Source organism: Rousettus aegyptiacus, unplaced genomic scaffold (assembly GCF_014176215.1).
Source record: "Rousettus aegyptiacus isolate mRouAeg1 unplaced genomic scaffold, mRouAeg1.p scaffold_m13_p_1, whole genome shotgun sequence".
In the NCBI taxonomy this organism is placed as follows: Eukaryota; Metazoa; Chordata; class Mammalia; order Chiroptera; family Pteropodidae; genus Rousettus; species Rousettus aegyptiacus.
In genome coordinates this window covers 58,777,865-58,797,656 of record NW_023416284.1, presented here as the reverse complement: position 1 = coordinate 58,797,656, position 19,792 = coordinate 58,777,865, and the positions used below count along the sequence as shown (strand labels likewise).

Here is a 19,792-nt window from a genome sequence, read left to right as displayed (position 1 = left end):
AGTGGGTATATCTAACGGGAAAAGGTAATGCCATTTCATTTTACAGGCGAGAGCACTTTTCGCATTTGTCTTCTCCTTCAAGAGGGCAGTGTGGTTTGTAAGAAATGCTTTTTAAAATGTTTGCTGCAGAGATTTCTAAATTTTTTCCTGGAGAAGTACAAGCGACGTGTGTGTAATGCCGACCAATGGGAGTTCATCAATGGATGGTATGTCCTGGTGATTATCAGCGACCTAATGACAATAATTGGATCCATATTAAAAATGGAAATTAAAGTAAAGGTGAGGGGCAACCTATTTTAAATCTGTTGTTCTTTCCGTCCTTCTGGATGATCCTACATACTTTAAGATATAAAATCCTGTGGAGACTATTTTGAATCTCATGTTCCCCCTTTTCTCATACCCATAAAATTGAAGCTTCCTCTGACCTGATTCCTCATGAAGGGAAAATAAGGAAGCTGATATTCTTGGAAGATGATATTCACATGAATATCATCTTGGTAGCGTTTTCAGAATAGGAACTGAAGTTTGAGAAGACGGTTGTTTCAGTGGGGTTTTTTTTTTTTAAGTTGCAAAAAGAGCAGCTGACCCATGAACCAAGCATATCAAGAGCCTGTGGTGACCGTCCATGACCAGTGGGTGCTTTGATGAAGGGGGTGAGGGCAGCAATATTTGAGTGTCTCCTAGGTGCCTGACAGTATGTAACTGCATGACCAAGTCTTGACTCCTTCACCCAGCTGTCCTCCCCTCCATGCTATACCGTCAGCCAGGGAATCTTACTGACTTTACCTCCAGACACTAAAGCGCCTACCTTGTGTCTGTCCCGCCCCCCTCAGGCTTCCTCCAGGCTGACTTCCTTTCTGGCCTGGACGGCTGTGACAGCTCCCTCATTGCCTGTTCCGCGCTCAGCCTTCTACCCCTCAGCTCTATCTACCATTCACACAGATGTCAGGGGAATGTTTCTGGAAATATCTGTCTTGGCGTTATAATCCTTTCTGCCTGACAGGACCCCCTGTGGGTGAAGTGGCCTCCGGGGTCCTCGTCATTTAGCTCTGCCTTCCTCTCCAAGAGTAGCTCCCACTGACCCATGTTACTGGCCTTCTGCGACCTCTTGCCAGCTCTCAGCATTGGGCCTTTGCTCCACCTTTGTCTGCAGACCTCTTGCCCAGCTCCGCTCTGGGGTCACGCCCATGGGAAGGCCTTTGTGATCAGCCAGGCGTAGCATCTCATTGCACTTAGCATGTTACATCAGAATCATGTTCGTCTCCTCCATTAGCCCTAGAAACCCTTGAAAGGAGGAACTGTGTTAGCAAATCATGTTTGAGCTTTCTTTCCAATGTAGCCGAATGGTGTTGTTTCATGTTTAACAAACACCATTTGTTTATATTCTTTAATACCTAAGTCAGTGGTAAATGCACTTTCTATTTCAGGATATTATTTCAAAAAAAAAAAAAATCAGTTCAACCAATTGAAATACCAAAAGGAAATGAAGGACCCGGTTGGAACTGTGCTTTCTATTATTTTCTTCTACAGTTTAAAAATTCTTAGTGTCACCTATAGAGAGGCAGGCGCTCCATCTTTTCCCAGCCAGCTTAAAGTCAGGCTAGTAAGCTGAATGGAGGAGAATATTTGACTCATGTGTCTGTTTTTTCATTCCTTAGAATCTCACAAATTATGATCTGTGCAGCATTTTGCTTGGAACATCTACTCTCCTCGTCTGGGTTGGAGTCATCAGATACCTGGGTTACTTCCAAAAATATAATGTAAGGATGTGGCATTGCGTGATGCCACTGGGATTGAGATTCATTTCTTCTTTGGGTTCTAGTAAGCTCCTTTTAAATCCCCCCCCCCATTCTGTTACCTTTTTTCAGGTGCTCATTTTAACAATGCAAGCCTCACTGCCAAAAGTTCTTCGCTTCTGTGCCTGTGCCGGAATGATCTACCTGGGTTATACCTTCTGTGGCTGGATCGTCTTAGGACCATATCATAACAAGGTGTGTAGCGCTGATTCTTCCTTCTGCGAGTCAGGCACTCGAGACCGTTAAAAGTGGGTTTCCAGTACTCACTGCCTTCCCGTGCTATCAGTAAGCCCATACATATCTTTGTATCAGTTTCTTTTCCTTTTCAGGATATTGAAACTACTGCAAGAGACTAGAGAGCACATTTCACAGTTGTCTGGGACCGGCTCATGGGGTCACATATTAACCCAGCTGATCATCAAATAACAAATGTTTGGACACGAGATCACTATCATAAAAATGAAAATTAAATGATGAAAATTATTACAAAATCTTTTGAACTTAAAGTATTAGGGCGTTCATCCAAATTAACTGAGGAGAGTAAAGATGGACAAGAGTACCCAGGATGGTCCATATTAGGTTTATTATTAAAACAATAACACATCTTGTCTTTGCAGGCGGTTTTGATGACAGCATCATCTTTGTGCCTTATTAAAGATTAGTATCTGAATTTAAATTATTACTGGGCTTCAGTCAGCATCATAATCTCAGAGACATCAAAGTTATGCTCAGATGTTCTTGTTTTAAAATGATAACTTTGATTGGTAGAAACATCAGGAAATAAAATTAGGACTTGTTTTCTTACCAAAAAAGTAAAGAGTTATTGTGTCTTGTAGTTTTTTCTTCCTTGGGCCTCTGGCAATTGGAACAATGGAAACAACAAAAATAAAAATAACAGCGGCCAACACTGTATGCTTTGAGTGCTAGGCACTGTGCCAAGCATTTCTGTCTCTTCTCTCTTGCTTAATCTCCACAACACCCCAAGGTACTGTTATCTTGGCTTAGGTGCTTTGCAAGAAAAGAGGCAAAAATGCAGAGGATTACACTGAAACTTGTATAACAGCTCAGCCTTAAGTTTTGACCTTGATAGTTGCATTAAACAAAACGTGTGATCAAATCTGATTTATAAACTGTTCACAAAAATGAGCAATCCACAAAGTTCAAACTTTCTATGTTATCTCACTGAAATATATCCTAGTATTTTGGCATATGCCCAAGATTTCTCCTCTTTAAGTGTTACATTTAGTATGTTCAAACAGAACTATTATTTTTTTGTCTGAGAACTGTATAATTAACAAAGTGACAAACTCTGAATTAATAGTAAATCTTGATAATCTTATTGCTCTTCCAATTCCATGCCATTGCTTTAAAGGTGACTCATGAGTAAAAATTGTTCTTTGATATAATCTCTCTGATCTGCAGAACTTGCTGTCTTTGTGCCCAGGAAAATTTACATTTTTCTTCTTTACTTGCCTCATGCTCTGAATGCTTCTCCAAATTTTTGTCACTAGAGGGCAGTGTTGCACTGCGTACAATAAATACTGAGTCAGGATTTCGGCTTTAATTCACTGGCTCTAAGGCCTCAAGACAAGAGGTCTTATCTCCTTTGCCCTTCATCTCCCCTACGCCATTATTATTCTGGAAGGTGCTCAGATAATGTTGCTTGTATTTAACTAATATAGCTACCATTTTTGACTGCTATATGCTAGATAGATAAGGTGTCCAAGTTCTGTAAACAATCTTGCTACGTTAACCTTCCCAGTAGCTCTGTGAGTAAATACCATCTTTTCACAGAAAACAGAGATCTTAATGTGTTAGATAATTTTCCTGAGGCTGTGCAGCTAGTAAATAGCAAAGATAGGATTCACACCCAGGTCCTCCTGACCCCAATCAATACACGTGCTTTCACTAATACTCTGTTGGGCTTTTCTTGGTATTATCTAAAGCAGGCCATTACAAAAGAGCATTTAGTTTGACCCAAGAAGAGATCAACTATGACAGCAAAAACCTTGTAATCAGTCTTATTTTTCTCAGTTCATGTCAGGGTTACCTTGTGGAAAATGATGTTATTTGCTTTGTGAATCTGACTCCATTTTCATACGTTTAATTCTGACTTTTCAAAGGATTCAGGTGAGGTTGGGATGCTCTGGACCAGGACTGTCCAATACAAATATAGCAAGAGCTACAAATGAGAGCCACATGTATATTTTAAAATTTTCTAGTAGCCATATGAAAAAATAATAAGAAAATAGGTAAAATGAATTTTAATTATATATTATGTAATTATATATTTAAATATATATAATAAACATATAACAAAAATATATAATTAAAATTTAACCCAACATACCTAAAATATTACTTCAGCACATACTTAATATAAAACATCGAGGTATTTTACATTCTTTTTTTTTTTTTTTTTGGTACTACATTTTGAAATCTGGTGTACGTTTTATACTGACAGCACCTCTCAGTCTGGACTAGCTGTATATACATCAAGTGCTCAACAGTCACACGTGGCTAGCGGCTGCTCTAAATGGATGGTGTACCTCTCGCCTTGTGTCTCTAACTTAATATCAACCTTCCATTTAACCCCCAGAGTAGCAGAGAGATAAGAGCTGTCTCCAGAGTATTCTAGCAGGTCTGTTTATGGATCTGTCTCTCATCTGGAGCCAGGCTGACAAACTGGGGCATGCATAGGTGAATTAATTCAACGAATGCACTCGTCGGTGGAGGGAGAAAACCTTCGGTCTGGTTCAGGACTTTTGTGCTTTTCTTTTCCGTGTTGCTTCTTCTTCGAATCTGAAGTTAGAAATATTTCCTGCCTCCCTCCACCCCTCCCTCAGATTAACCGGAACTGTCAAAAATTTCAGGTTCCGCCAATCGGTATCTGTTGAATTAGAAGACCTTCAATATTACCAGAAGTGTTCAAAATCTGCACAGCACAGAAAGCATTTTCTAGGATCTAGAATCACCCTTGGCTGTAGAAGCTAACTCTTTCTTTAAACAAACAAACAAACCACTCTAAAGAGGAGGTATCAGGAAAATTAGAGTTTTACTCTGCTGTCTGACTGGCAGCAAGAGTCCCACATTTAGCTTCCTATTTTCCTGGTAGACATTGGATTTCAATGGTTCAGCTGAGAGAGGGTAAAGATACAAGAAATGTCCTGCCAATGCTGATTTCAGCACTAATGGACTTTGGCACAGCACCTTTCCAAAATGTCTGGGCACAGAGGGCTAAAGGCTGTTGATGTTTAATAATTCAAGATGTGGTTTGGAAGAACGTTAATATGGCTTTTACGTTTCTAGAGGACATTTTTGCTGTGAGGAATAAATCGTAGTCTTGCGTTTTCCCCATTTTACAAATGAGAAGACGAAGGCATTGAAAAATCCTTGGACTTCGCTGATGTCATGGATAAAAGTTTGGCAGAACCTGCATTACATTTTCATGCTTTCGAGGCCTCTAGTTTTAGCCAAGCACCTCTCTTATTCAAAAAAACTGTTAGCCAGGTAAAACATTTTACCTGAATGTCTCATGAAGTTCTTAGCACCAGCCCTTGAAGCAAATGGTTATGTCATTCTCTGACATAAACATTGCAGGTTGTGTTTGCATTCAAATGAAAGTTTTTTCTGGCTCAATCGCAGAATTACCGCTCACAAATGTTTGGGTTCTTACTGCGGTCCTATATAACCTATGGGGACTCTCTATGGAAATAATCATCTCGTGTTTATTAAATGCTTACTGTGCACCAAGCATTGTCAGGTTCTTCTAGACTGAATTCTCAGAGGGCGGTGACTACGCCTTACTGCTGTTTGCAGCCCCTGCATCCAGCATGGTGCGCAGAACACAGTCGCGTTGAATGAACAAAAAACAGAGATGGCAGTGTCTGCTTCCAGGGGCTTACAAGGTTCTAAGAACCAAGGCAACTCCCTATAAATGCAGCCCTTCCGGACCTTAGGGCCTTACGTCGTCACCTTGGATGTTATTCATGTTTACTTCTACTGTGGATTTTGGCCACTGGAACTGACTCTGATTCATAGCCACTTCTTGTAGAACAAAATGACAGGGTATGTACCAATTATTTACCTTATTAGGTCTCTGTTGTAACTTTTGAGATGAAAATAAATCTCACCCGCATAGAGGAGAGGATGGTAGAATGGTTGTGAATAGCATTACTGTTGAGACAGGTATTATGTCTAGACCAATACTAAGTCACTGCACAGAAAACTAAGGAATGAATTAGGTATGTACTGGCTGCTTGCAGTTCAGAAACCTGAAGCACAGATTGTTACGGGTTCTTGAAATTAAAGAAAGGAATTGGCCAGATTCCAAAAGAAACTATGAGAAATATGAATTATTGATAGTGCTGTTAGAGTTGTAATTGATGTCCACAGAAACCAGCTTTAACTTCATTATTTGAAGGCTAGAGGTGCGGGCAGAAAATACTTACACCGAGAATTGCCTGTCTTAAATAATCTTCATGTTGTTGTGATTTGCTCAACTGGATGTCCCCTCCAGGTCCCTATGAAGAGAAGCTTGAGTTCCTCAGAGTTGTCCCTGATGCAGCAAAGGTGTGGGCATGGTCCCTGTTTGGGGTACTTTTGTGTCCTCTGCCCTGGTTCAGACTTTACCCTGCATATCCAGTTGTGGAGCAGAGACGGTCAGACACGGTGTTTCCTGTCTAGTTGGGAAATGGAGACGTGTGCTCAAAACCAAGTACAAGACCAACCAGCAGTTCATAATGTGGTCCTTACTGGTACAGGACGGGGACAAGAGGTGCCAAGGCAGGCCGTCTTGAGGTAGACTTTGAAATAGCCTTTCAACATTGGCTTAGTTAGACACAGAAGAAGAAGGTATGAGATAAAGAGAATAAACCCCATGAGAAAAAGATGGAAAAATAGGTCTGGTATTGTAGGAGGAGAAAAGCACAGGGTAATGCTGACAATGAGGAGACGGGAGGAAGCCCCGGAAAGGAGGAATTAATCCCAGCCGTCTGGGTTTGGATTTTTACTTTGCAGCTAGACTTTCCATGTTCTTAAGCAAGAGATACGACCAGAAAGCTATCTTCTGTGAAGTTTAGGTTTTACTGCCGCATGGACTGGAGGGTGAAGAGATTGGAGTGAAGACTTTCTTGGATGAGTGTTGTTGACATCAGTGTGGGGTAGAAAGACTGGATCAGAGAAACATCATAGGAGCAGACAGACCTTAGAAGACTGACGAGAGGGAGAGATTAATTAATTCATCACATAGTTTTAAGTACTTGATTATTTTGGAGTGAATGTTTCTTTGGTAGGAAACGGAAGTGTGTCACTGACGGAAATAGGGAAATTTGGAAGGGAAGTCCATTTTCTGGGTTAAGGTGATAGAAGGTTTTATTTTGTTGCATGTGAAGTAGTACCACAGCTTCCAAATAGAGCTGTCCATGGACATTCATCAGGGACTTGGCTGTCCCCAAAGCCACACCGACTTAGCCCCAGTGCTAAGAACAGCATTTGGTTCACAACTCTGTAATAACTCGTTTCTGTGTTTCCAAAAATCATATTATCTTTTGCCTGTTAGGTCATTATTTTTCCTTAGGTAGAACCTTTTTGCATTAATCTAATGTTAACCCTCGTGCCTCAGAGAGGTTGGTTTGTTAAGCACCTGCTGTTTGTTTTCAGTCAGCGTGGCAGGAGTATGTCAACCACGTCAGCGGGACGGCCGCTGCGGGATCCCAGCGGGATTCTATGGGATGCCGACATTTCTACCTGACACATCAAGCCCCCCCTGTCTAACACTGAGCTCATCAGTAGTCCCTTCCCTCTGTCCCCTCCCAGACTTCTTTCCTCTTTAGTATCCTCCTTGGACTCCTTGCAAATCTGGACTCCTGCAGTCAGTCACCTCTCCAGGCAGCCCTGCCTCTTGGCTTTGCCCAGTGTAGGAGATCTTCCACGTGCTGTGGTTATCCTTTAGAAACCGATCAGAACATGCCACTCTTCTGGCTGACATTTTTTACTAGCTCACAGTTATGGCCTCTTTCAGTCTGGAATCTGTGGAAGACCAAACAAGACACAGACACACCTCCGCAGCCACTCCTTAGGCTCAGCACCGAATGTCCCCCATATTCACTAAGCAAATCCTTCCCTTTCTCCTCTCACTGGTGAACTTTCCCACTTTCCCATTTCTGATGGCCTTTAGTTATTAACGTGCTAAAATCACTAGCACATGTATTTGGGAAGGCTACAGGGAAACCACTCATTTAGCAACATTTTCTTGAGCCTATACTACTTCTCGGGAACCTCCACCTTTGCTGGTCGTGGAATCCAATTGCTACAGTCCCATCAGAAAGCGGTTTGGCAGATTGTAGACTCAGAAATGTTCATCACTTAGACCCAATGACAGGAAAAAACGTTATGCTTAGAAATGTCCCTTACGTAGTTCTTTATTAAAGCAAACATTATTGGGGTGTCCAATGACAGAGAAATAGTTAAAATTGACATTTCCAAGGAATGGTCTATTAGATTTAACAAATGTTCTCTAAATGTGAATAACGTAAGACAATGTTAAGGAGTAAAAAAATCAGATTCCAAAATTGTTAGATGCTATGACTACAAATATATAAAAAACTGAGGGAGATGTCAAGAGATTGACTTTGGGAGTGTGGAGGGAGTTTTGAATAATATTTTCCTGCTTGTATTCTAGCCATCCTGAAATGAATGTTGCTCATAATAATTATGACAACAGCTTTAACAGAACAAGCTAACTAAATACTTCTCTGCTTTTCTGGATAATATGTCTCAAAAACTAATTTTGCTTTTCCCCTTTCAGTTTGTAGCTCTGAATACAGTTTCCGAGTGTTTGTTTTCTCTGGTCAACGGTGATGATATGTTTGCAACCTTTGCTCAAATCCAGCAGAAGAGTGTCTTGGTCTGGCTGTTCAGTTGCCTATATTTATATTCCTTCATTGGTCTTTTTACATATATGATTCTCAGCCTTTTCATCGCACTTATTACAGATTCTTACGACACCATTAAAGTAAGTAATTATCAATATTTCCTGCCCCCCCCCCAAAAAACCCCTGCAAACTCCATATAGATTGGAACATAGGATTGGAACATACTAGATTTTTTTTTTACTTACTTCAGATACTAAATTTCACTTAAAATTTGAGGTTTTGTAGGAAAGAAACTTGTTACAGGTTAATTTTAAATATGCCTTTAGGACATTGTTCGTGTCACCCAGATCAAGGTAGATTGGCTTGGAGGTGTGGAAGGAAAGAGAAAGGCAATGGGTAAGGATGGGCCGAGTTTGGAAAATCAAGTAGTTGGGCTGTTGGTCCCAGCACTGACAAGTATACCCTGCTGTCCTGGAACTTAGGCTTTGAGTAGTGAGTTTCAGTGAGAAGGCGTGACCCCTACCCTGACAACTGTCCAGATATTGGCACACCTGTACACTGGATGATACAGCCATTTGTGCAGCTCAGGCTTCCTTTAAATTATGAAAGCTAAGGCTTTTGTGGCTGTTTAGCTTCCTATCTTTCTAAGCCACCGGGTGGGTTCTGTTTCCTTTCAGTCCGGGTCCATTTAACTGGTTTGTAGCTTAAAGGAAACTGCTGCTTTGAGTGGTGGCCCCTCCACAGCAGAAAGTCGTGCTCAGAAATCCTGTTTCAGGGCCAGCTTGTGATGGACCCGGGTGCTTCTTGACCCTTCTCAGACTAACTCAGAAGAAGCCAGTCCCCTGGAAGGAAATACTCCTGAGCACTTCTGCATGTGTGCGTGGGGAGATGATTTTTCACATGGGAATGGGTGGTCGACTTTAGCAGCATGGCTGAGCCGATGGAGAGAAATGCTGCACACTTCTGCCCTGTGGGTTCCTGTCTTTGATCTGAGTGTCCTCATGAGTGGGCCAAGCCTTGGTGACGTGGTGGATGACCTCACTAAGCATGAGGCGAAGGGATCTCAGGGTCTTTGTCTGCTTGGAAGAACCCGCTGTCCTCTGGCCCACGAAGTAACTGTCTTCCATCAAAGAAGAGGAGATGACTTACCCACCAGACTTCATGTTGGCAATGAGGGGAAAGAGAGGTCTTGTCTGGTCTCACAAAAGCATTGAGACTTCATTGCCTTTGCTAGCATGCCCCTCCCCCGCGCCTCACCCGGGTTTTCTCTCTGGCGTTTCCCCTCTGATTGTTCTTTGTTCCATGGTAACCCTGGCTATGTCTTCCGGGACTGACAGACTGATTCGTCGTTGTTAATATCGGTTCTTGGATCAGAGCTAGCAATGTTGGAGTCTTATTTTAGCAAAGGTAGGTTTGGATTGTTGACAAAGGGAGCTATTTCTCATGCTCTATAATTAAGGTAACAACCCTATGTACTTTTTAAAGAAATACCAGCAGAATGGGTTTCCTGAGACGGATCTTCAAGAATTCCTGAAGGAATGTAGCAGCCAAGAAGAGAATCAGAGAGTGTCCTCAGACTTCCTGTCCTGCGTCTGCTGTCTGAGGAGGTCAGTATGGTGTGTAATCAGGCCTCATGCTCCCGAGATGAGCCTCCCTGCTGTCTTAACAAGCAGCCTTTCCAAGGTGAACACTACACACAGAAATCAACTTATCGTGGGAGAGAATTCATCTTTCACTCCTGTCCTACCCCTGGCATTGCCTTGAGAAACGAATTCTTATAAAACAGTAGACAGCAACATGGCATGGTTGAACTCTCCTGGGCTTATTATGAGACCATTATGAAGAGGCATGAATTATATACCTGAAGTCAAGAGGGGTGACCTCTTTAAGTGGGCAAAGGAAGAGGTCAGCACTCTTATTTTTACAGGTAGAGCTCTCGGAATGGCAAAGGCGTCTTCCTTTTTCACAGTATGTGGTACCAATAACCACTTATTTAGCAGAGTAGGAAACCTGCCGGAGAGGAGGCTGTACGTGTCCTTGGATGGAAACACGTCGGTAGCTCTTCATCGGTCAACCGCACTTTGCTCACTGTCCATCAGGACACCTGAGAAAACAGTCTAGACCTCAGTGGCCAAGGTTTCGCATGGCGGTTTGGGGACTAGCATGGGGATCAGAGGAGGATGGTTTTCTTAATTGCACCATGTCTGTCTTCATCTCTATTGGGGGTGGGGGTTGTTAACTCACGCTATTCCTTACCCACGTGTTTTTGCGAAGGATTCTCTAAACCAGATTTCTGAAGGAAGATGGGGGAACATAATTGCTGCTTAAAACCACAGGATGTATTTCCTGTTAATCAATTCATACCGCACCTTGGGATTTGAAATGATATGACTGAAGCATTTCCAAAGAATGTCTGGTAAATATGAAATGAGGTCTTCTGAAGAGTTAAGTTTTTAAAATCACATTTTATCCTCTCAAGGCATTAAATTGTTGCCATGGAAGCTGGGATAAAAGGAAATTAATTTTCTTAATAGGCAGCTGCTTCCTAAGAGGCACCTTGTATAGGGAAAGTCTCAAAGTTGCTTTTCTAATACATAGTTAACTGTGAAGAAAAAAGCCATCTTAGAATATAGTTGTGAATTGTGGAAAGTAACTGATAGGTTTTTCTTATTTGAGTTCTGGACTTTGATTAGTACTGCAAAAAGCCCTAGGAGCTTGTTGAAAGTTTTCTTGTGCAGGCATGTGAAATAAGTAAAAGATTTAAGGGGTAGATTCAAAGATTAATTGATAAGATTGGGTCTGAGTGGTAGGAAGCAATATCGGCAGACGGTTTGTCCTAAGATGTGCTAAGGGTTGCTGAGAAGATGCCTGGTACAAAGAAGGGTCGTACGCACCTTTAACGAAATAATTAAATGGAAGAGGAGGGTCCACCAAAGGCAATCAACAGGAAAAGTAGGATGTTGAAAGTTTTGAAAAAAGAAAATATCAATAATAAAAACGGACATGGCTGTTACCAAAGGTGGTCCTGAGTAAAGTCAGCTGGAATAGTTTTAGCTGAATAATCAGATCGAAGCCTAGATCCAGGGGGTGGTTTGATGGCCCCTGCGGAGACTAAGTGAAGGTCTTTGGGTCTGATGAAGGAAATGGATTTCATCGGAGCCTTGAGAACAAGTGATTGATAGCTTTGAGGCCATCAAAAATTAAGTACACCTGGATGTGTTTAAAGGCTAGGGGCCAAACAGTAGAATAAAATTGAGGAAGACTATGAATGGAGAATAATTATTGGGAAAGATCTCACTGATGGAACCTGGGGAAGTAATAAGGGCATTGCAAATACTGGTGTCTGTGGCCCCTCTCCAGTGGCCATGACAGACGGCCCCACTTACCACAGCTCCGCCACCTGCAGGGCTCACTCTTTTTCAACCAAGCAGTTCAGCAAACACCAGTACCGTGAACTGTTGACCGAGCCTCTAACCGGGCCATTGGAACACATGGGTTTTCATTCCGGACCCTGCCAGTTACTGAAATGTGTCCCAGGTCCTCCTCTAAACCTCTTGGCTCCTCTAGTGCCGTCAGGGTGGAACAGAGAACTGCTGACACCCCTTCCACTTCTAGTGCGGTGTGGCGCTTCAGAGAGATATGCTCGATCAAACAAATGCAGAGTTTATCTTTCCCCTTCTGTGCTGCAGCTAAAGAGGTAAAATCTGCTCCTCTAGTCACTGAAAAGGCTTTGTCAATGAAGGCGAACGGAGGGTCAAGAGGTGGACAGCTCCTCAAAGTTACGTAAAGCATGTACCCAAACCAAAAATAATGTAAAATGCTATTCTTAATTTTTCTTCTTTTTACTTGTGCTTAGCATGTTGATACCCCACGTATGCTTAGAATATAGAGTATTCCTATTCCTACTCAAGGATTTTTGAGTCGTTCTTTTCTCTTTTCCTCTCCCCCTTTCTGTTTCAGGAAAGGAAGCGATGACCACTTGATACTTACTAACTAAAGTCCTCTGCTAAAGATAATCAAGGATCAGGACTCTTCATCCAGCAACATTGTAGAGGAACCCCAAATGGCTTGGACTATCATGTCCAAAACACTGATGTTTAATGTGGAGTGGGAAAAAGCCCTGTCGGTCACCTGGCTAGCCACGATTGAAGTTCCGAAGTTCCTTTTTATGAACTTGACAATGGCTCATAGACCACAGTCAACTACTGGGGATTAGTGCAATAGAGCAGTGATAATGAAATTCTTTACTAGCCTTTTAATTTATGATATGACAATGTCGGGATGGAAAACAATTACATTTCAGAGTGTGCAGAACAATGGTATTCAAAGCCACACATTTAAAGATGTGTGTTTATCATCAAATAAGGGTTTGTTTAAAAAGTGATTCTTGGATTAGAAGGCATTTGTTAATTTACGGTCTGCACAGAGATGAAGTTGGTTGCAATACCAATTCGAGACTCAAGCCGGAAAATTCTTAAGCCATTTAAAGATGACATTTAAATCAACAAGAAGACCTCTTGCAGTGAATATTTCTTGGCCTACTTTCCTGTGGTTTTCTTCAGCATGATATGAGGCGAGGTGGCCCTTGACATAGTCAATGGGATAAATAGGAAACACTTGTTTGGTTACTTGTGCTAATTGTTGATTGTACGCCCGTAGCAGAGGTGACTCATTTTAACAAACAGACTCCACTATGATGGTGATTTATCCTTGTGAAGCAAGAAAAGATGATATTTTAACCTAAATAAATTTATTTTTATCATAACGTATGAAACGAATACTATTTTTAAAATGTAGTACCTTAACATCTACCTAGTGAAAAATTTGTGTCACATTTCTATTAACTCTCTAGTCTCCCAAAGGGATTTCTCACTTTCTTAAAAGCAGTGAAGGAGATACGGGGCTAGTATATAGAAGTTAGTCAATAAATATTTATAATAATGACTTTGAAGATAAAGATTACTTCATGCATAAATTTATTTCATACTTGAGCTATCTAAGGGGTCAACTATTTTAAATTTATTGGTGAAGAGGAGAATTTGAATTAAGCAGGACCCTCATCCTAGGGCTCTCCCCATTTTTCCCCGTCCCCCCATCCCCAGCTCCTACCAGATTTTCCATCTCATGCCCCTTCCTTTCTCCTTGCCACTATACTTTCTTCACATCCCTACACCAAGCGTAGTCTGGGAAAATCATTCAGTTAATACTATTAAAGTTTATAAGTGAATGATTCCTATCTACACACAGAATACTTTGCTAAAATTATCTTTTTAACAAAATTATTTTCTTAGAAAAAAATGTCAAGAGTTATATTTGACTTTTAAGCTGATGACCATATAACTGGTGATTCTGGGGTCAGTTGCATGACTCCAGAATCAGGTATGCAATTAGGTCACTTATTCTCTTCTGAGCATACCCCTAATACTTGATTTGTCTCTGATCAGAATCGCTATTAAAGCCTTTTGGGGAATCTGCAGCTGCGACCGCTGTTTGAATAGAAGATTAATGATGGTCTTCCGTGCTCATGTTTTTCTTTTATTGGCTTTCATGTTTCCTTTGATTTCTTTTCCCTCCAACTGGACAGAACACTTTCAGGAAGAAAGTGTCCAGTAGATGACGAGAGCCCATTTTACTACTCATCGGTTTCACCTTTATTTTTCATATAACTTGAGCGAATTTGACTTTGCTACTCCTGACTCAAAGTTGGAACATCTCAACCACGGTATCCCAATGATGCTGAGTCTTTCTCTACGAAACATCTAGAATTTCACGCTACTTGTAAAACATGCATGAAGTAGCTCTTGTGTGACAGGGTGACCGAGGACCTCACACAGGAAACCTTAGCACAGCATTGAGGTCTCAGGCACTATGGGAGGGACAATGGGCAGGCACAGGGATAGGAAACTGGCCATCTGACACATGCTGAAGGCCTCTGCTTTTTTTTTTCCCCCCCTTGAGATATTTTGGGCTCTCAGTATTGATAATACGTTGAGCCTGCTTTGTGGCTTTGCGACCTGTGCATTCCCAAAGGACCCACACTTCATTTAATGCTCTGCCGTCATAATCTTGTGATGTTTAATAGTTTTTGTATAAGGGCTTCTGCAAGTTACGAAGCAAACACTGATAATAAATAAGACTGTATAACTCAGTGATTAAATTAAAGCATGGCTTTTTACGAAAAGGCTAGGAAGTCAGTATTGTACTTTTTCTTGAAAACAACTTAAAAGTAATAAGAGGGAAGAGTGAACCTGAGTACGAATTGCTTTTTAACAGTCTCTGTTCTCACGAATAAATGCTATGAAGCTGCTTCTTATCTCACAAAGATGGAGATCCCCCCCACTCTTTTAAAATTATAATTGATATTCAATATTATTTTATATTAGTTTCAGGTGAAAGATGGAGATTAACCTGTGGTTGGTGATATAGGTCAACGTTGCCTCCATGTCTCACACACAAGCAGGTTAAAGGTTGGGCCGCTCACCTTTCCCCCTGGGTAGTTCATCTGCTAAGCTCAAGCAGGCTTGCCCAGGTGCCATGTGACCCCCGACCTTGCTTGGCAGAGTCCTTCGGGAACTGCTCCATGGCCTGGAACCTCCAGCACTCTCTCCAGGCTCTCCGCAGCCATTTGTTTTTAGCATGTAGGGCGTATGTTTGAATGGGGACCTGTAGAAACATTAAACATGCTGCGTGTTGGAGAACATAACATAATACTGGGAAGACTTTAAGATAAACCAAATCTCAAAGTAGACCACTCAAGTTGCTGGGGAAAACAACACAATCCATGGCTGTTCTGCCACGGGTTCATTTGTAGCAAATGCTGCTGCAAATCAGTGGGTAAAAATAATAGCAAATGTTTCTGTTGCCATCTGTCTTTACCCAAGAACCAAGGAGCAAATGAGAAGCTAAGTGAGTTACATACGAACATTTGCTCACTGCCTCGTATAACAAGGACAGCAAAACTCTGACTTCTTAAAGACCTTTGGGAGCTGTTGGTTGTGGTGAATGGGAGAGACAATTTATTAGTCTGATGTATGTTTCTTAGTTTCTAATGATACATAAATTATCCCATAAGCCATGATGCATATGGTTTAAAGAGAATTTTAAACGAAAGCAATTTTTTTTTTTTTCTGCAACACTAATTGCCTAGCAGCAGTAAATTACTCATCCCCCGCTGCCTGTGGGCTGTGGTCATTTATTCTCTCCTTGAGGTTGAGCAGATGTCCCCCAAGAGGAATGTTTGCTCTGACAAAGTGAATTTACACCCTCACTTGTGAGCCTGCCACGCTAGGTCTACAGAAGGCAAGAGAATTAATAATGACTCTCAGATCTCGCGCCATGCATTCATGCCATACGGCATGCGTTATCTATGACAGTGAATTGGGTCTTGGCTCTTGGTTGCTTTTGGGGAAAAAGTAGGGTGTTCCTGCCTGCCGGAAATATATATTAAGGCCTCTTGAGGAGTGTTGGAAGTGAGGCTTGAATAATACATTGTATTTGACCAGATGGCCAAGGTGCGGGATGTGTGTAGGGCTTTCTGGGTAAAAGGGAATGGTATGGCAAAGTCTTGGACATCTAAGAGAAAACCCATGTTTTGGGATGGTCAGAACATAGGTAATATGTTTGGGGAAATGATAGAAGGCTAGAGAAGTGACAAGAGAAGACCGCAAGGCCTGTGAATACTGTGGGAGGACTTTAGACTTGGGAGCTACATGACCAGAAAAGGCAGAACTGTGAAGAATGGATTGGAGTGGAGTGAGATAAACCAAGAAATCAGTTACAAAGCTGCTGCAATCATTCAGAAAAAAAAAAAAAAAATGATGCTATAACCCTGTAATTAAACATAATAACAAGCACAATGAGAAATTTACCTGAAAACTATCTCTGAGAAGATAGCAGCTCTTATATATGTTTTATCTGTCTGTACATATAATTTTTCTTTCTCAAAAGACTTTTCTGCTAAACACCTTGTCATTTTCTTGGAAGTTAATGCTTTTGGACTATGCACTTAGAGGAGAGGGTCTCTTTTACGAAATTTTGTTATTGGGAAATATATTTATTAGGATGAATAGGTCGAATGTGTATTTTTTATCACATGAGTGTTTCTTCTTCCCACATATTTAAAAGAAGTTTATCCAAGACTTTCTGCTTCTGTATTATCCCTCCTCACCTACCCTCCACAGACACACATTCTGAAGTACCCCGACCTTGGCTGGCCACAATTTATGTCTATAATGGTGGAAAGACTCATGAGTGTAACCGCTAAAAAAGCCAGCCTGACATCTGTCATCTGAAGCTTACAGATCGCAAAGAGACTTCATACAGATTTCATCCTCCCTGTGCCCTACCCATGACCACCATCAAGATTTGGATGTGGGATTACAAAGGTTCAGAACTGGATGTGGCCGCCTGGGAAAGCTGGGTGTTGCAAATAAGTGCATGGAGGTGCTGTGTCTTAATGTCTCCCTAACACTGGGGCAGTGTGTGGGGGCGTGTGGGGCGGTTAGGGATTAGGAGGCAGGGAGGTAAACTGATTGAGGGACTCTGCCCCCCAATGGCCTTGATATGGAGAATGGTAGTGAATATGGTCATATTAGAAAAACATTCCTGGGTCAAGGTAGACTGAGGTGGGGGGATAGGGCGGAGAGGGTGGCATGGCCCCTGGCCCACAAATGAAGAAAACATGAAGTTGTACAAGTACCTGAATGCACAGGAGCTGATCTGCCTATTTCCTTCTTGCAGAGATAGTCAGCAGCTTGTGTTAGAGACCAACCCCAGAGACCAAGCCTCCTTTCAAGCTCTACCTGCTGCCAGGGAACACATCTGTTATGATTAGAAGTGGCAAACTCTAAAGGCTTCCTTAATGTGTGGAACATGTGAGGGGGCAGGAATGTGGAAAGTCTGATTAGGGTTTCCTCACTTCTCAGAGCAAGTCAGGAGCGCCAGGCTGGGCATCAGTGGGGAGACAGAACTCTCGAAGGTCTGCAGGCTGTGGGCAACCTGGCACAGGTCACTGGAGGTTCACCCTCTCAGCTCACTTGGAGGGTCAAGCCATGGCCTTAAGGCAGCTGTCCCCAACCTTTTTGGCCCCAGGGACTGGTGCTTCTATGAGAATCTAATGCCCGATGATCTGAGGCGGAGCTGAGGTGGTGATGCTAGCATGGGGGAGCGGCCGCAAATACAGATGAAGCTTCCCTTGTTCACCTGCCACTCACCTCCTGCTGTGCAGCCTGCTTCCTAGCAGGCCATGCCCCAATACCAGTCTGTGGCCCAGGGGTTGGGGACCCCTGCCTTAGGGCGACCCACACCAACACTGTGACCCTGAACGATCAGTAAGGCACTATGTGGGAAAATCATCATGCCCACAGTCATTACTGTATAGTGAGGCTGCCCAGCCTTAGCTCTTATCTTCTATCTCCCAGAATCCTATCTCTGGGGAAAATACAGATGAGCTTCCAGCCAGACTAACATGGAGACTGCTTCCCGTACATTTTCTGGAGAAGGTCAAGCTCCTGGAATCACTTTTAAGGAATTGCAGAAATAGATTGAGGAAAGAGGGTGGAGATCAGTGATTATCCTCTTACTAGATTTTTATCTTCCTTGTATAAATGTTTCCATAGTCCATCTGGAAAAGGTAAGCATAAGGCAGATAGAGGAGGTTTAGGTGCGGGCATGGCTTTGGCTAATAGAGTGAGGATATGACTTCACTTCTCTCATATTCTTCTCTGGGCTAAGGGAAGCCCTGAACTTTAATTCTTATACAAAACATTGTGTCAAAATTTCCACATTTATATGTTTGCAACAAAAGAATTGACATTATTGCTCTGCATTAAAAATAAAGCAACTAGGATAAAACTCATAGATACATAGCCCTTTCCCATTGGTCTTTTTAAAGAATGGCAGTTCGTGTTCAGCAGGCAGCTTGGACAGCAAGTTACTGAGATGGAAATGGGCAGATACAAGCCAAATGAGCCAGTGCTGTAGCCACCAGCCCCCGAAGACACACGAACCACCAGAAATCAGTGAGTTATAGGAAACGTACTCTTTATTCAGCCAGCTGGATCTGCCAGGGGTACACAGACACCAAATTAAGCAACCCCAAAATGTAGAGGTACAGGGTTTTTAAGCCCTAAACCCCATTCTTCATTCTGTCTGAACACAAAAGTCTATTTTTCTTCTATTTCCTGTCAACCCACAGGTCGGTTGTGCAAGCAGAAAGCTTATTGTTAGAATGTTATGTTCCTAAGGGTGATAGCCAAGCAGTAATTTTCCAGCCAGCACACTATTATGATCAGAAGTATGTCTTAACAAGATAACTATTTGGCACCTTATAACAATGTAGCCAAATAAATTCCAGGTAGATTAAAATTTTTAATGTGGGAAATGAAATCTGTGAAAGAACTAGAAAAACATATAGGTGAGTATCGATCTGCCCCAAGAAGTAGAAGGGCTTTCTGAGTTAAAAGGTACAAATAAACCATAAAAGAAAAAGTCAAATTTACTACATGAAAATAAAAATGAAAAATTTCAGAGAATTAAGAATGTAAACAAAATTTTAAATGTGCATTGGGAAAAAATAATTGCAGCACATATGACTGCCTTAGTGCCCTTACTATATAAAAAACTACTACAAGTTCTTGGAGGATACACCCCCAATGGCAAGGCTTAATTTTCTGTGTCTCTGTATTTTGTGTATATAGCAAGGTTTCCGGCAACTAGCAAGCACTCAAAAAATAGTGTAGATGTTAAAGGCCACATTTGGTTGAGTGCCTACTATATACATGTATTATTGCTACTCATCCCCACAAACTTATAGCTTATGTATCACGATTTCCATTTTACCAAAGAGGAAACTGAGCACAGTGTAGGCGGCAGAGCCTGGCTTTAAAAACAAAACTCGTGACCTAAAGCCCTCTTCCATCTTCCCTTCCTGCTGCCCGCCTTCTAAATAATGCTTACTGAATAGAATCGAGTGGCAGGAAAAAAAAAAAATGTTTAACCTACTTAATGAGAAATGTGACTTCTATTTTCAAACAACACCTAGTAAAGCAATGTTCCTTGAACTCACACAATGTTGGCTCTAATGGAAGAGAATCCTATCTTAGTGGGGGAGCTGAAAGCTCC

General features: G+C 41.8%; 1 protein-coding gene across 5 annotated transcripts in view; it reads left to right on the top strand.

Annotated features, from left to right (window-relative positions):
• Positions 1–14,007, top strand: part of MCOLN2 (mucolipin 2) — a 47,982-nt gene extending 33,975 nt beyond the window's left edge. For 4 of the 5 annotated variants that reach the window (XM_016146051.2, XM_016146053.2, XM_016146052.2 and 1 more), the window contains exons 9-13: positions 130–279; positions 1,659–1,760; positions 1,869–1,991; positions 8,605–8,811; positions 10,157–14,007. In XM_016146051.2, the coding sequence (XP_016001537.2) occupies positions 130–279; positions 1,659–1,760; positions 1,869–1,991; positions 8,605–8,811; positions 10,157–10,435 (861 nt within the window). In that variant the 3' untranslated portion in view covers positions 10,436–14,007. The remainder of the gene's footprint in view (positions 1–129; positions 280–1,658; positions 1,761–1,868; positions 1,992–8,604; positions 8,812–10,156) is intronic. The other variant, XM_016146055.2, reaches the window with a different exon arrangement.
• The last annotated feature ends 5,785 nt before the right edge of the window (positions 14,008–19,792 follow it).